Below are 16,597 nucleotides of genomic sequence, written 5' to 3'. Positions count from 1 at the left end.
GGGGAAAAAAAGTGAATAAACCATGAGCATTCGAAAATGTGACTGGGTTTCTAAAGATACAAAGTCTAATGCAAATGGGTGAAGTGTTCCTTTAAGACCGAATACCCAGACCCATATACTGTTTTCTTTCTCAGCTGTTTACTTTCACTTAAGACATAAATGACTGTGTTTAAGACAGGCATTTTGACATACAAGTTTGTATATTTAACAGTTCAAGGCCAACAAAGCGGCAAAAATAACTCATATTAGTAATAGTAAAGTAGGAGCAGCGGCTTCATGTATGTCTCTCAGAGAGCGCTCAGAAATCGTCTCTCAGGCGATATATTAAACCGCAATGCTTGAAAACGCATGCAAATGACACGTTTTTGTGACCATGCCGCACAGCAACGTCACGTTGTGACAGTCGTCAATGATTTGTGTTTTTCCTATTCCGTACTGGGGATGGCGCTGAGCGTATATTCGAAGGGGAACCAGGTGGGAAGCATTTAAGGAAGTGTGACTGCATCTCCCTCTCTCTCTCTCTCGCTCGCGCTCTCTAGCCTTTGTTGTCAGGCGCGGGTTATTCGCGGTCATGGTCACGCTAGCGGATGGCTTGTGAGTATTGTTGTTGTAGCCCGCGTTGCACTGAGGTGTTAATGCTGCGGTCGGTTCCTGTTTTTAATGCTTACAATTCACATTTTGAGGAATATGGTTCCCTCATTGGATTTCGTAAAGCATTGAGGAGTTGTTGAGAGCGATTTGGTGGTTTGCGTGTAGCCCAAATGGAGCGGTTGAGAGAGAGTTTTTTTCCAATCCGGTTATGTTGTGGTTTAGACGCTTATTCAGGACATTATAGGTAGTATGTTTTGAGGAGGTTTTGGTGTAGGAAGGGTTTTCTTTTGGGGATTATTTTGGCGCTCGAGTTGCCGAACTATTTTGTAAGTATTGTGTGTGATGTAATGAACTTTCAGGCCCAGTAGTTAGTTTAATGACTGACATAAGCAACCGTTTTGTTTCTCTTTTTTTGAACTTTTGATCCAGATGATTTTTTTCACTTTTTTTTGTATGCTTGTTTTCCTCTTATGCGGCTGCCTTATTGTATTTTGATTCTTTTTTTTTTCTTGCATAAGATTTGCGCATTGTATTTAATTATCTGCATTATTTATTTGATTTGCCGGTCATTCATTTATTTTTGTGAGGTAATTAAAAGGTAAATGTTTCTGGGTCTGGAATTAATTTTTCTTTCTTTCTTTTCCTGCTCTATTACTTTTTTTTTTCTTAATTAAATGTATTTATGTTCTGAATTATGTAATATGACTGGAATTTAATTTGAATAGAGAACTTTTTGAATCAACTTTCTTGTGGTTCCTTGTCTGTTGGTTTATGAGTTTATAATTGCTTCTAATGAGGGATTAATTCAATAATTGTGGTGTTTTTTACCCCTGGCGCCCGAACCCAATAATTTAAGGCCAAATACCGTCACAACGTGAGCATGATAGTCCAACATTTTTAACCGGTTAATCGTGTCTACCGGCCCACCCGAACAACTGCCTGTATTAAATACAACTTTCGGATCAGCCAACAAATTGACGTCACACTTGTTGTCTCACCTCCAGGGGGTCAATCTGATTCTCGATGCGTTGGACACTCTCTTTGGAGGAAGAAAGCTGAGCCTCTTTAGTGGACAGCAGCTCTCTAATCTCCAGGGCTTTATCTTTGTTCTGTTTTAGGTACTTGAGCTCCATCCTGCAGGAATTAACAGTCTGGGTCTGCTTCTGCCTCAACACCTTCAGGGTGTCCAATACCTTAATGTACCTTTAAGCAAAAGGTTTTGGTTATTTTCAGCCAATCATTTGCAATGCCAGCTCAATATGAGTAAATGACACCACAGCACAAGCCAATGTGCAACAAACAGACTGTTTAAATAGTTTAAATAGACACTCATTCATCGCCATCTACTGGCGTAGGCCCATAGATTTAGAGCCACGGAGTCAAAGCTTTTCTGGCATGATCGTTGAGCATTTACAAAACATATATTGTGTAGATTAGGGCTGCACAATATTGAAGAAAAATGCGATATGCGATAACTCATTAAATAATGCGATATTCGATACGATAATGCTTAAAGTGTGTAAAATAAAGTTAAATTATCTTTAAAATATATTTAAAATTATATAACCTACATACGCGTTTCAAATTAGTTTTGTGACAAGAAAAAATCCCTAGAACTTCTGAAATTGAACAGCAGTGTTTTACTGACACATAAGAAGTAAGTGTTATTTTAACATCAGTGTAAACCACGGGGTTTAGGGTTTCATGAAGGCAGGTTTATTTAACAACAGAAACTGAATAATCAAATGTAAAACTGATTCTTATTAAAGCTACACAAGTTATATTTCGATATATTGTGCAGGCGTAGTGTAGATAATACACAACAGTCATTTATAGGGTAAAAAGATGCATCAAACGAAGGGGGAAATAAATAATTACATACAAATATCAAAGTTTTAAAAAGACTTTGGAAGGGGATGGTGTTTTCTTGTAGGCTTATATCATTTAATGCTCATATAAATATATATATATATATTTTTTTTTAACATATATTAAAGGGTTAGTTCACCCAAAAATGAAAATAATGTCATTAATGACTCACCCTCATGTCGTTCTAAGCCCGTAAGACCTCCGTTCATCTTCGGAACACAGTTTAAGATATTTTAGATTTAGTCCGAGAGCTTTCTGTCCGTCCATTGAAACTGTATATACAGTATACTGTCCATGTCCATAAAGGTAATATAAACATCATCAAAGTAGTCCATGTGACATCAGTGGGTTAGTTAGAAGTTTTTGAAGCATCGAAAATACTTTTTGGTCCAAAAATAACACAAAATAAGACTTTATTCAGCATTGTATTCTCTCCCGGGTCTGTTGTCAATCCTTCACAGTTACGCTGATGGCGTAAGACGCTGATGACGTGTTATCTGGTGCGCCCGAGCTTCATTTATAGACTGAGGGAAACGCACACTGTAAAAGTGTCTCATCCGCGACATGCACATTTACGCACCATTAAAAAAATGATATCCACGCAAACAATGTAGAATAGCTTGAATATAGCGTGCGTCTCCCTCAGACTGTAAACGAAGCTCGGGCGCACCAGATAACACGTCATCAGCGTCTTACGTCAGCAGCGTCACTGCGGAGTCCTGAACGGACGCAGATTCACAACAGACCCGGGAGAGAATACAATGCTGAATAAAGTCTTATTTTGTGTTATTTTTGGACCAAAAAGTATTTTCGATGCTTCAAAAACTTCTAACTAACCCACTGATGTCACATGGACTACTTTGATGATGTTTTTATTACCTTTATGGACATGGACAGTATACTGTATATACAGTTTCAATGGACGGACAGAAAGCTCTCGGACTAAATCTAAAATATCTTAAACTGTGTTCCGAAGATGAACGGAGGTCTTACGGGCTTAGAACGACATGAGGGTGAGTCATTAATGACATTATTTTCATTTTTGGGTGAACTAACCCTTTAATGATTAAAACTTAATTTGAATGCTGTCATGGGGACGAGATATCTATGCAGCAAGAATATATTTTCCTAGATCTTTTGAGATAAAATGGCTTGGTGAACTCATAAACTGACTGAAAACATCCTTCACACTCCAAAAGCATTATTGCTACAAAAATGACTAGACACAAATTAAAAGGCATTCAGAGCTGTTGCCCATTAAGCATTTGTGAAGGGGACTGTGTAATTCTAAGGTTCAGAGAGAGGATGCAAAATGAAAAACTAAAACATGATGCAAATTGTACCAAAAGAGTCATATGTGGACCTCAGGAAAACCAGAAAAATAATAAAAAGTACAATGTGACCATTTTAATGAATGAGAAAGTCAGTGAGAAAGTCGTTGTCCAGATAAAAATACCTTGTGGCTGAGAAAATCTCATCAAACTTCTGCTTGAGGGCTTTCCCTTCACTGAGAGGCCAGTTGGACTCCTCTTGGTGGCAGAAGATGACATGGCTGATAACAGCTTTGGAGACGCCCAGGGATGAGATCATCTCACGGTCTAGTTCAGCACATTTCGAGCTCAGGCTCACTTTCTCTCCGTGCCTGACATCAAGAGAGGTCAAGATGTATTAACATCAAACAAGTCCTTCAAACAGGGACGATAATGAACACTTTTCATGGGCCAAGTGGGAGCAAGAAATGGCAAACCTCATGAATTCCAACACAAGAGATTTAAAACATCAGTCTACAACCTCCTCACATAAATCAATACAATAAAAAAGATTGTAAAGTTCTACAAAGGAAAAAATGTGTTGTTTCATAAAAATATGCACAAGATAAAAAAACATTTTATGATAGCAAGAAGTTACAAATATAATTAATTTATAATAAAATGTATATTAATTAAACATTTTAAATCACATATAAATAAATAGACATACCATTCAAAGTTTTTCATATTAAACTGATCAAAAAGTGACAGTAAAAACATTTATAATGTTACAAAGCATTTATATTCTAAATGACGCTGTTTTTATTATTTTCTTAATTTTGTAAAATTCATACCGTAAATATATAAAACATGTATTTTTGTGAGTGAATGCAGCACAATCGTGAACATAAATGTACAACTTTAAAGGAGATTTTCTCAATGTTTAGATTTTTTTTGCACCCTCAGATTCAGGATTTCCAATAGTTGTATCTCGACCAATTATTGTCCTATCATAACAAACCATACATCAATAGAGAGCTTATTTATTCAGCTGTATTATGATGTATAAATCTCAATTTTAAAAAATTGACCCATGTGACTAGTTTTGTGGTCCAGGGTCACAAACTATATAAGCTGTAATATAAGGGTCACAATTAACTAAATTAATAACTAATGATTTTAATAACAGAAATTAATCAACACTGAACTTACTTAAACTTGACAATGACACTATTTTCTTGTAGAGCTGCTGTACAGCAGAAACAAACTTTGTCGGATTATTTTCAATAATCTGTATTGTAAAAAAGTGCTATATAAATAATGGTGACTAGACTTGAAAAAACAAAACTTACTTCATTCTGGTAATGACACCCTCAAGGGTTTTGAACTCAGTTTTCTTGCCCTTCTGTGTGCTTTGCATAGACCTCTGGACTGCCACAGCATCGCCATTCACATCTCTAAACTGGAGTCTGATCTGAGCCCGTACATCCGTTTCATGAGCATCCTACAACAGACCAACATCATCTATAACACTTAATCATAAGTGCCCAGCTCTTGCGTGGACAATACGAAACAGTGTTTGCAAAAGTTGAATAAGACGAGTAAAAAAAACCCTGTAAATCAGAACATTTATATTACAGCTTATATTATTAACTTGAATCACTCCTGTCAAGGACCTACTTTGGGATCGTGGACAAACGTGTTTCCTTTACTTCCTGGTGGAAAGTCTCCTGAAGTGATGTATTTGAGACACTCAATGATGGTCTGGAAATTCATAAAAAGAAATAGTTCATATCCACCTTTTTTCATGCGCCCCATGAGGCTAAGTGTGAATTTTGGGAGTAACTTCTGTTAAACTGAAAAACAATCAGCGAAAAGTTCACTCTATGAATGCAATAAAAAAAAAGCATTTTTAAAAATGTACAATAAGATTACATTATTCTACTCACCCTTCAACCATCGAACATTGAAAGGACAGTTAAGTGTAAAAGCTTTAACAAATGACTACGTTTCCACAGCAATATTATGGATGTGTTAAATATTGAAATGTTCATTAACTGGAACATTGAGTGATAAAAATCCGAAGTGATTAGAAGTAAAAAGAGGAGACGATTACATTTTAAAGCATCCGTGTGAAAACAAACCTGGAAACAGACGTGAGGATTTGGGGAGAAAAAAAAAACAGGGATTCTTTGTGGATTCCAGTGAATTATTCATTGGTCATATCATAAATATATTTGCAAGAGCAGACCACAAATGCACAGTATATGTTGTCATTTTTTAATACTGTTACAGCCGAACACAAAGGATAAAATGTATAATTCAGAAGGCCTTTATGAACCCCCCTGGAGTCAAATGGATTACTTTTATGATGGATGGATGGATGCACTTTTATAGGCTTCAAAAACACGGTACGATTAACTCCCATTATAAAGATAGGAAGAGCCAGGACATGTTTTAATATACTCTCTGATTGTATTTGGCTGAATGAAGAAAGTCATATACATCTGGGATGGCTTGAGGGTGAGTAAATGATGAGATAATTTTTGGGTGAACTATCCCTTTAAAACTCCCCACCTCTGTCAAATGTTAGTGTGCAGCCATGTTTAAATCTCTTCTACTCTTCTCATAACCAGCATTTACACACATACTGACTGACAGCAATATACACACCGTTTTCCCAGCTCCATTAGGTCCCACAAGCACCGTGAGAGGGCTGAAGAAGGAGATCACTTGTTTGTCTTTATCCTCAACTCCAAAACTCCTCACTCCCAGAATACTCATCTTTTCAATCTTTGACATTTTGGACCAGTGCTTAGACTTTCACCCTTGAAATGATATAAAAGTCCAATTAATTATCAGTGCACACAATAAAACATTCGCATTTTAATAACCAGAACTTAAAGGTGATGTTGTCAATTTCTTTCAATATTAAGGAAAGCAAGCCTGTGAAGTTGACTAACGTTAGATAGTAACGTAACGTTACAAATAATTACTTGGACAAGAGGCATGGTTTTAAAACATAACGTTAGTCGTAGTAGAGTGCAGCTGGGCTATCAAAAATGCAATAACTACTGTAACACGGCTCTAAAATAGCATTACATTTTATTAAAATAACTCACTCAGAATAAATAACGCAGTAAACTCCACTAGTTTGTTTTGACTGCAGGCAGTCAGTCTCAGTCAGTCGCGTGTTTCCCGCGTCGGGGCAGTGACGTACTTCCGCATTCAACTCAGCGTCATGAGAATCATCTAAAAACTACATATCCCACAATGCAATTTTATTATAATAAAAAATATCTTACCAGCGATTCTTCTAATTTAATAACGAATACATAAATTACAAGCAATTGTATTTTGTATATATAATAAAATAATATTGAGGGGAAAATAAATAAATTATATTCTCTTATTTTCCCGAACATATTACAATTCCACGCACTGTTTTGATTTGTAAGGACAATTCCCACAGCTGACTTAAAATATTGAACTTTGTAGTTGTTGTTATATTATAGCCTACATTAAAGCAGGATTTGTTGAAGTAGTGCTATTTTGAACACAGCCAATGTAAGATTATTAGTTAGCCTATCATGAGTTGTAATTGCTTTCAGAACTCATGGTTTATTAGCAGCACATTCTCAAAACATATGCTTTTGTCACGAGATGCAACTTTCATGAGGAAACTGTGGGTTAGTTTAACAGTATCAACATGAACATTACCAAAGTTTGGTTTGTAGATGTGGATGAAGAAGAGCGTTAAGCACGAAATGGTCGAATCGTGTTCGCGTATTCAATGATTTCAAAGGTGTTCAGAGACCTGCAAACCTCCACCCACAATCGCTCAAATCTTCCCTCTCATGCTGTTTCTTGTCTGTAAGTACTCCAAAGTAGATTCATTTATAGATTTAGATAGTATTGATTAACTGACCGTGTGAAAGAGGTGAAAAGTACTCTGATGTGTGTGGAGTCACATTTTATATTTCGTTGGCTTCCCAAAACGACAAAATACTGTAATTTAGCTCATTAATCTAAATTGATTTTTATAAAAATATATAATTTAAAAACACTGCGAATTTTCCCGCATATTTTATTTATATTCACATTCATTCGTCAGGCACGTTTTCCCCGTTTATATACTGTCTATGGTTTTCCCATATAAAGTTTATTGTCGTTGTCATCACCACATCCGTCCACTTGGTGGCGGTGTTTCACTGCGATTTGATAAGGATTTTTATTTTATTTTTTTATATACATACGTTTTCTTCAAATGAGATTAATTTCCAGCTTGAAGAAAGTGAGTAGAGTCACGAGGGTGAGGATATAATAAAACCAAGAATCTACAGTTTGGAAGAATTAAGATTATTTAAATGAAAATTAAGATTATTAAAAAAAAAATACCTTGTGAAGTATCATTATAATTTAGAATAACTATTTTCTATTTTAAAATGTAACTTATTCCTGTGTTGTCAAAGCTGAATTTTCAGCATCACTACTCCAGTCTTCAGTGTCACATGGTCAAGTCAAGTCACCTTCATTTATATAGCACTTTTAACAATACAGAGAGTTTCAAAGCAGCTTTCCTTCAGCTTTCAAAGCAGCTTTCCAATCATTCTAATATGCTGATTAGTGAATTGGCATCCATTTTGTCAAGACCAATTTTGATTGGTTTCAGAAAGCCTGACCAGAAAGTGTGAAGATGTTTTAAAATCTTGAAGTTTGAAGGTTTTCCGTTTGAAGCCGTTTCAAAATGTTCAATTGCAAGTAGTTTGAATTATTTTGAAGGTTTTGAAGGCAATACAGTCTCTCAGAAAAAAATGGATGTTTTTTATTATTATTGCTAGCATGTTTCTAGAATGAATTAGCATGCTAATTCACTAATTGACATACAGTACACATATAATATAATATATATTCCCAGGTCCCAAAAACTGTTCCAACTGTGCTGTTTTCCTTTGTAGCATTGCAGCACATGGCTCAGGGGGATGACACGATACGTGAGGCACTTTACCACCTCAGAGACCTCATGGATTATGCACATCTCTTCACATTTGTAAGTAACATGCTCAGTGAACATAAACATGACAATCTTACTCAGGGTGCGTCTCAACCAGCCGCCTAGTTTTCTAGGCCGTGAACCAGTATACCGTGTGCATTAATTCAGACACTGGTGAGGACAGTATGACAACGTCCTCACTATACAACAGCACTACTGGTGTTTATGAACAACATCAGCACTGAGATCTTTATTATGTTATTTACAGTAGGCCTACATTATGATACATACTTTTCTTGTAATGTACGTGAAACATTTCAGCCGTAAATAAATGATACATGTTATGTTTATTACCTGTCTAGCGATGAATGTTTATGCTGAAATATGATTTAATAATGGTTTGTATTTAAAAAACATATACCGCGCGTCATTATGTGTGGGTCCCATCTCACATGATTTATGTTTCGTGCTTCCGAACTTCCATCAGGGATAGTTAACCCAAAAATGAAAATTTTGTCATGTTGTTCCAAACCTGTATGAGTTTCTTTTTTCTGTTGAGCACAAAAGAAGATATTTTGAATAATGTTAGTGACCAGACAGTTGATGATAGCCATTGACTTACATATTATTTTTTTCTTAAGTCAATGGGGTCCATCAACTGTCTTGTTACTAACATTCTACAAAATATCTTCTTTTTGTGTTCAACAAAAGAAAGAAACTCATAGGCTACAGGTCTGCATTGTGGGACTTCATAGGGAGTAAACGCTTCAGTGCACTGGAAAGATTGAGGCCCCGTTTACACGATGGGAAAACGCAGATATTTCTCTGCGTTTTGGCCTGTCATTTACACGAAAACGCCGTTTTTATCCCAGAAAACGATTATTTCTAAAAACTCCGGCCAAAGTGGAGATTTCTGAAAACGCCGGTTATATGTTGTCGTGTCAACTGGGAGAAACGGGGTTTTAGGTTCTCTCTGGTCGATTCTGAGGATTCTGATTGGCTTGCATGGCTTTATCCTTCTCCCTACACTGCCGCCCATAGGTTTGGCATAGTTATGATGGCGCTCGACGGCGTATTTATGCGGGTTGTGTGCACGATGTTCGTTTCTCTAAATACCCGGCTATGTGTATATGGCTCTTAAAATGGCCGACTCCCTGATCAGTTCCCTCACTACTGAACTAGGAAAATGAATGAGACGCACCCTTAAAAAAGTTTGTCAATTGTCACTTAAAATGTCTGCATTTACACTATAAACAAACCGTTTTTTAAAGACTCACACTGTAATTTTCTGCATCTTTTTAAGGATACGAATGCAGTATACATGCCGGATGTGCATATTGAAAGTGGAGTGGTGAGTTTTAAGTAGCTTAACAGGCCTATAGACGAATCCGGCGACACTACCGGAAGTAAAGCGGGCGCCATAACTGAGCTGTTGCTGGGTAGCGTTGCGCCATTGCCTCCTATTGGTTTAGTTGCAACTTGCGTCCACTGGAATAAACAGCCCGCGATTTACGACTGTCACTAACGTGTAACTTTTATAATGTCGAGTGGGAAAACATGTTCCGTTATCAATTGTTTCAGTGGTGGCAGTACAATTTCAGTTTGGAAGAGTAAACCTTGTGAGTTACATAAAATACCCCGGGTCGACTGCCCCTGTCCGGTGCCATACGGTTTACACAGATTTCTGTAATGCTGTAAACATAGACGGCCCAATCTGCTGGTATTATTAAAGGTTTAAAATAACAAATTAAATTAAATATAATGCAGTTTTTGTTATAATAATAACAATTATTTAATGACAAAAGTAAAAAATATAATAAATATGTAATATAGTGCTCAGCAAAATCTCCTCTCTAGCTATTTTTTCTATTCAATTAACATGCTATGGTCATTAATGGCTTTCCTGAGCTAAATGTAACGTTATGTGACACTGTTCTGCTGTTATATTGACCTCTTTCCATGGTTTAAAAACACTAATTGGTCGATATTATGTATACTTTCTAGCTGTATCTTACCCTTGCCTTTTGCAATGTGAAAATGAGATAAATAATGGACACAAATGAAAAACATGAATTCGTTTATTTGATGTCATTCATTTATTTATTGTTGCCAAATGGACAGATCTTTTTATAGTTTCCTCGTTAGCTAACGTTAGCCTAGCTAGCATAGTTATTGCCAAGCTATTTTCATAAATAATCTGTAAGATCGTTTGTACCTTCATCTGTGACTGGAGGCCACTGTCTAACATCATCAACCCAACAAGTCATTCTGCCTGGCTGTAGCTGTCATCGAGGGTGCGTTATCACGGAGGTTTGTTTACATACCGGTAACAGCTCAGTAATGGCGACGCCACAAGATGGCAGCCTACACAGAACGCTCGTCGGATTCGTCTATAGAGGATGATATGTGAACCTGGACCACCAAACCAGTCACATGGTTAATTTTTGGAAATTGAGATTTATACATCAAATGGAGGCTGAATAAATAAGCTTCCTATTGATGTGTGGTTTGTTATGATAGGACAATATTTGGCCGAGATACAACTATTGAAAATCTGGAATCTGAGGGTGCAAAAAAATCTTAACATTGAGAAAATCGTTTTTAAAGTTGTGCATTTATGTTCACGATTGTGCTGCATTCACTCACAAAAATACATGTTTTATATATTTACGGTAGGAAATTTACAAAATATCTTCATGGATCATGATCTTTACTTAATATCCTAATGATTTTTGGCATAAAAGAAAAATCTATAATTTTGACCCAATGTATTGGCTATTGCCACAAATACACCCGTGCAACATGTGACTGGTTTTGTGATCCAGGGCCACATATCATATACTGTGTATGAACAAGACTTGGCCTGCTTTCTTTCAGATGTGCAGCTGTAAAGAGTTCATTGCTCAAGAGCTTCTGAAGACATTAGTGTCAGCAGAAATCACTGATCAAGACGGCGCTGTCGAATCTCGCACTGCTCTCAGACTCTTACAGCACAACATCAGATTTCTCCTTCAGAATTCGGTAAGCGAGATGTGTGTGTGTGTGTGTGTGTGTCTCTCTCTCTCTCTCTCTCTCTCTCTCTCTCTCTCTCTCTCTCTCTCTCTCTCTCTCTCTCTCTCTCTCTCTCTCTCTCTCTCTCTCTCTCTCTCTCTCTCTCTCAGGGTTGGGTGATGTCTACCAATTTGGCATCAGACGATGTCTACAGTGAAACATCACGATGGACGATGACATAGTGAAGGGGTGGGGGGGTTAACATAACATTCTCATTTCCACTAGATATTTTCCTCTACATCTCATCAGTAATTTCGATTTTGGCACGCGGACGCACTTTGACGGACGCACTTAGCGCTTGTCATATATCACAACTATATTCACATAATGTTAATTTTAGGTTTCAGACATTTAAGTAAGAGTTAATGCCCGACGAGGTGTCCATTGTCAGGTTTTAGTGGACGACGGCGAGGTGTGAACCGGCCGACGCGCAGCGGAGTGATAGAGGTGTCCTCTATCACTTTTTAACGGACACCCTGCAGCCAATCAGAATCGAGTATTCACCCAGACCATGGTATAAGTACATATAATTAATAGCAAACCAATGCATTTATAGTTTGTAAAATACACAATGGTGTTTATGGAAGCAGCGATAACAATCCATTCAAATATATTTGCAGACTTGTTTTTTTCACATCACAGTGTGTAAGTAACTTTAAAGTTTACTCTATTCTTCTCCCAGTGAAGAATAGAGTAAACTTTAAAGTTACTTACACTCTTACTTTCATGTAATTCGGGAGAAACTGATGAATTCACGTTCTGTAATAAATCCAACAGACAGGACTCTCTGAACTGCGGCCCAAACAAACATGGCGGCGCCCATCTCACGTTACAGATCAAGATAATTTATAAAGGTTTTTAAACGACAAAACAAACTCACTCACAAGTATTTGAGAATGGGAATATAAGATAGTTGATGACATGGTAAGCAAGTTTGTCAATATTTGGAAATTAAAGCACTACATCTGTCATACAGCGCTTTTTTGGCTGTGGCTAATCACGTGCCAAGCATGATGCGTCACCATGGAAACATGGGGATCAACATAGTGATGTCTGTCAGCCATCGTCTATAGACCAACGCTACTTTTGCGTCATCGAAGGGTAACGCCCCTTTTTGGGGGAAAACAAACAGATTCCCCTGAGAACAGAACTCGCTCTAGATCTGCAAAGTTTCTTAAAAAGCAAAAATGGCACAAACATACACACTCTCTTTGCCGGCCGAGGACCGTGAGCGGTATTTGAAGAGTAAGTAGCCTATTTTTTGTCATTAACACACTCACAGTATGACAAACTAGACGATGAGGCCATGTCAAAAGGAGTCGGTGGTTTAACTTACTTGGATCATATTTCACTTGATTTATTTTAAGCTATTGACATAGTTTTGTGAATAGCTTAAATGTCAATAGCTTAAATCAAGTGAAATATGATCCAAGTAAACCACCGACTCCTCTAGACATCGTCTAGTTTGTCATACTGTGAGTGTGTTAATGACAAAAAAAATAGGCTAACGTTATTTGGTGATTCCACGAGACAGTGCTAGATGTCTGAAACTCTGAATAGTTCATATTTGGCCACTGCGTGGGGTCATTAATCCAGTTTTCGACCATTTCAAAGGGACACCTCTGTATCCCCATATCCAGTAGCTTCTTTAAATACCACTCACGGTCCTCGGCCGGCAAAGAGTGTGTATATTTGTACCATTTTTGCTGTCAAGAAACTTATTAGAGCGAGTTCTGTTCTCAGGGGAATCCGTTTGTCTTCCCCCAAAAAGGGGCGTTACCCTTCGATGACGCAAAAGTAGCGTTGGTCTATCGGCCCATCTCTCTCTCTCTCTCTCTCTCTCTCTCTCTCTCTCTCTCTCTCTCTCTCTCTCTCTCTCTCTCTCTCTCTCTCTCTCTCTCTCTCTCTCTCTCTCTCTCTCTCTCTCTCATTCAAATATATAGCCTTTGTATTTGCCTTGAAAGTTGGCCCAATGATGTATTCAGGTATGTGTATTTTTCTTCCCTTTGTGTTGTTTTGCAAGATCGGAGAACACTGTCTAAGAGACAAAGTCATGGTTCGCAAGATTAATTTGAGGACTAATCAAGAGTTGACGTTCATCCGTCGATGTTTCACATTTTTCCAGGACTGGATGTCCAAATGCATAACCAGCAGTGACTTTTGATTCATTCGCTTTGCCTTCAATTTCGATCATTGCATTAAATAGCTGTTTAATTGTCCATCTATTGCTTTTATACAGTAAATGGCTTAGCAGGACAACCTCAAAGTTGAAATCTAATATTGATAAGTGCTTTCGACCACATGCTACTACGTGATTTCTTTAATAATGCTGCAATAAATAATAATGTGTGACCATAACTTGGGAAGCTTTCTCTTTGATGTGCTTTTGGTGCAATATATTTATTTACACTCTTAAAAAGAAAGGTTTCGCTGCGATGCCAATAAAAATACCTTTTAGCGATAACTTTCAGTGATCAGTTCTTAACGTAATCCTTTTCCCCCTTTTTTTAAAAAAATATTTTAATATGCTGAAGAACCTTTTTACACTATTAAGAATCTTTATGGAACCGTCAATGCCAATAAAAAACCTTTATTTTTAAGAGTGTAGTCAAGTTGGCAGAAGAAGGCAGTGTCCTTCAAACTTCCATGGGCTGCCACTTCATTTTAACAGATGTGGGGGAACAAATAGTTGTGTGAGTCAGTGAAATGCGGTTGGATGTGATTCGATTATGTAGTAATGAGTAAGTTACAAGATTATATCTTAAAAGCAGCAGACATTAACATTGATTAGTTTCTATTTCCTGTCTGGCTCTGTTTGCTAAAACAAGCTGGTGAAAACAAAAAGCCTCTTTGGCCATCTTGCTTTTGTGAGACTTGTCGGTCATGGTATATCAACACAAAAAAAAATATATTAATTTTGTATTGGAAATAATAGAGTCTGTCATGATTATGGAATGTAGTTATTAAAGGGGTGGTTGATTGCGATTTCACTTTTTTCATTTTAAATAGTGTGTAATGTTGCTGTTGGTGCATGAACAGTATCTGCAAAGTTGCTGCGCTGAAAGTTCAACGTAAGCAGAGATATCGTCTTTTAAAAATCAGGAAGTTTAATGCCTACAAAAACGACTCGAATGGGACTACAACGAGATACTTCCCGGGTTTTATACGTAGCTAACCCATACATTTACATCAACCCTCCCTCCGGAATATGCAAAAAATGGGGCGTGGCCATATTTCTGCAGCTTCGTGGAAGAGGAAGAGTTATAGTGGAGAGCTGTAGCCATGCCGTCGAAAGTGTGTTATTCTCACCCAGCTGTCATGTCTTCGGTGTTCGGGCTTCCTACGGACGCTGTAGTTCGTCAACAATGGCTAAAATTTCTGTTTTATTATGTTCCTGAAAATTACAATCGTAGCTCTCTGTGCTGCGCATTTTACGGAAGACAGCTTCCAGAATCTCCACGAATTCAATACCGGATTAAACAAGAAACTGTTTCTAAAACATGAAGCAGTTCCAATTTTAAACGCAGAGGCAGCCGTTGTTGGGCCACAACCTGTAAGTAAGACTTAATCATTTTAAATGTTTACATGTATAATTTCAGACATAATGTTTTAGTTTTATCAGGGACGTAAACAAATCCCAGCGCTCGCGTTATAGCCACTTAATTATGCTATTTCGTGTGTCTATGACAAACGCGTACAAACATTTTGAACCTGCAATTTGTAATTATGTACTAATTTTGTAAATGTATTTTCCATGTATACTTTATGAAGTAATTTTTCGATTTGATCAAGAACGTGAACCAATGCCAAAGCTGTTTATAGTAGCCAGTTAGTTCGATGCTATTTTGTGTATAAGACAAACGTGTATAAAGTAAAAAAAAAAAATATATGTAATCGCAACAGCAAACTTCAGCTGCGGTATTACTCAGTCATTTATTCTGTTATATTAAATGTTTAATCAGGAGAAAAACGTATCTCAAAAGCTAACAAGTGTCAGCAGTGGCATTTTCAAGTAACAGCGCATCGAAATGATTATATAATAATAGTAGAATAGAATAATAATAATAAAAAAAAATATACCATTCAGAAACGTTTTGTATAGAGCCGTGTTTGGGGAGGTTCTGCTTGACTCTCTTCATTGCCGCTTTCTGGCTCAAACTGTACGGCAGTATTGAAACCATTATTTACATTTGACCAGAGCACATGCAACTTTCACCCGTAAAGGTGATGGGCGTGAAGTTTCCGGAGAACGTGCACTGCGCAGTTTAGCCAATTACAACACACCAGCCCAACTAACCAATCTGAGCCCATGCCTGTTTCTGAGGGAGTGGTTTCATAGAATCAGGAAGTCAACCGGTCGTTCAAATGACAGAGGAGAAAGCGGCTTACAATAAAGGTCAAATTGATGAAAAATAAGTCTTAAAAAAAAAAAAAAAAACGAAGACATGTTATATTGCACCCCATAAATACAATCATGCAAAGAACAAAAGCAGTAAACCACCCCTTTAATGAGATTCCCATGAAAACAGCCCCTAAAGCTGTACTTGAAAGCATATACAGTGCTGGATAGATTACATACAAATTAAGTTACTGATTTCAAACTACATGACAAAAATAGTAGTTAGTAACGTAATCCATTACAATAATCATTTAAGGTAATCTAATCCGATTACTTTTATATTATTTTTTACCTAACTTGTTTATCACATTGATTTGAAAAGGATAATCTTTTACCATATTAATATACAAATACAAAAAGAAAGAAAATTAATTCCATTATTTGTTATCAACAACACAAAGTGCATTAAGTATTACATTATGGGGTTCGTGAAGGAACTGCAGG

The 16,597-nt window shown here is 37.0% G+C and overlaps 2 protein-coding genes across 3 annotated transcripts in view; one reads left to right on the top strand and one right to left on the bottom strand.

The window, feature by feature from the left end:
• The window catches only part of rad50 (RAD50 homolog, double strand break repair protein), a 43,542-nt gene extending 35,820 nt beyond the window's left edge, over positions 1 to 7,722 (bottom strand). The window contains exons 1-6 of one of the 2 annotated variants that reach the window (XM_079586794.1): positions 7,639 to 7,722; positions 6,384 to 6,538; positions 5,391 to 5,474; positions 5,063 to 5,214; positions 3,917 to 4,102; positions 1,590 to 1,794 (exon numbers count right to left, since the gene is read on the bottom strand). In XM_079586794.1, the coding sequence (XP_079442920.1) occupies positions 1,590 to 1,794; positions 3,917 to 4,102; positions 5,063 to 5,214; positions 5,391 to 5,474; positions 6,384 to 6,512 (756 nt within the window). In that variant the 5' untranslated portion in view covers positions 6,513 to 6,538; positions 7,639 to 7,722. Of the gene's footprint in view, positions 1 to 1,589; positions 1,795 to 3,916; positions 4,103 to 5,062; positions 5,215 to 5,390; positions 5,475 to 6,383; positions 6,539 to 6,832; positions 6,965 to 7,638 lie in introns of those variants that run through there. The other variant, XM_079586793.1, reaches the window with a different exon arrangement.
• Positions 6,979 to 14,756, top strand: LOC306984978 (uncharacterized protein). The gene is made up of 5 exons (XM_079586795.1): positions 6,979 to 7,583; positions 8,669 to 8,760; positions 10,007 to 10,054; positions 11,581 to 11,724; positions 13,778 to 14,756. Exons 1-5 carry the CDS (start codon positions 7,568 to 7,570, stop codon positions 13,916 to 13,918), a joined length of 441 nt encoding a protein of 146 aa, XP_079442921.1. The 5' UTR covers positions 6,979 to 7,567; the 3' UTR covers positions 13,919 to 14,756.
• Positions 14,757 to 16,597: the final 1,841 nt, after the last annotated feature.

This window comes from Phoxinus phoxinus, assembly GCF_949152265.1.
Source record: "Phoxinus phoxinus genome assembly, chromosome: 17".
In the NCBI taxonomy this organism is placed as follows: Eukaryota; Metazoa; Chordata; class Actinopteri; order Cypriniformes; family Leuciscidae; genus Phoxinus; species Phoxinus phoxinus.
This window is presented reverse-complemented; position numbering and strand designations above follow the sequence as displayed.

What these genes read in the sequence shown, in the direction of transcription:
- LOC306984978 (XM_079586795.1), top strand. An exon ending in TGCATATTGAAAGTGGAGTG is followed by an intron (nt 10,055 to 11,580) that starts GTGAGTTTTAAG and finishes GCTTTCTTTCAG; the next exon opens with ATGTGCAGCTGTAAAGAGTT. An exon ending in GATTTCTCCTTCAGAATTCG is followed by an intron (nt 11,725 to 13,777) that starts GTAAGCGAGATG and finishes TTGTTTTGCAAG; the next exon opens with ATCGGAGAACACTGTCTAAG.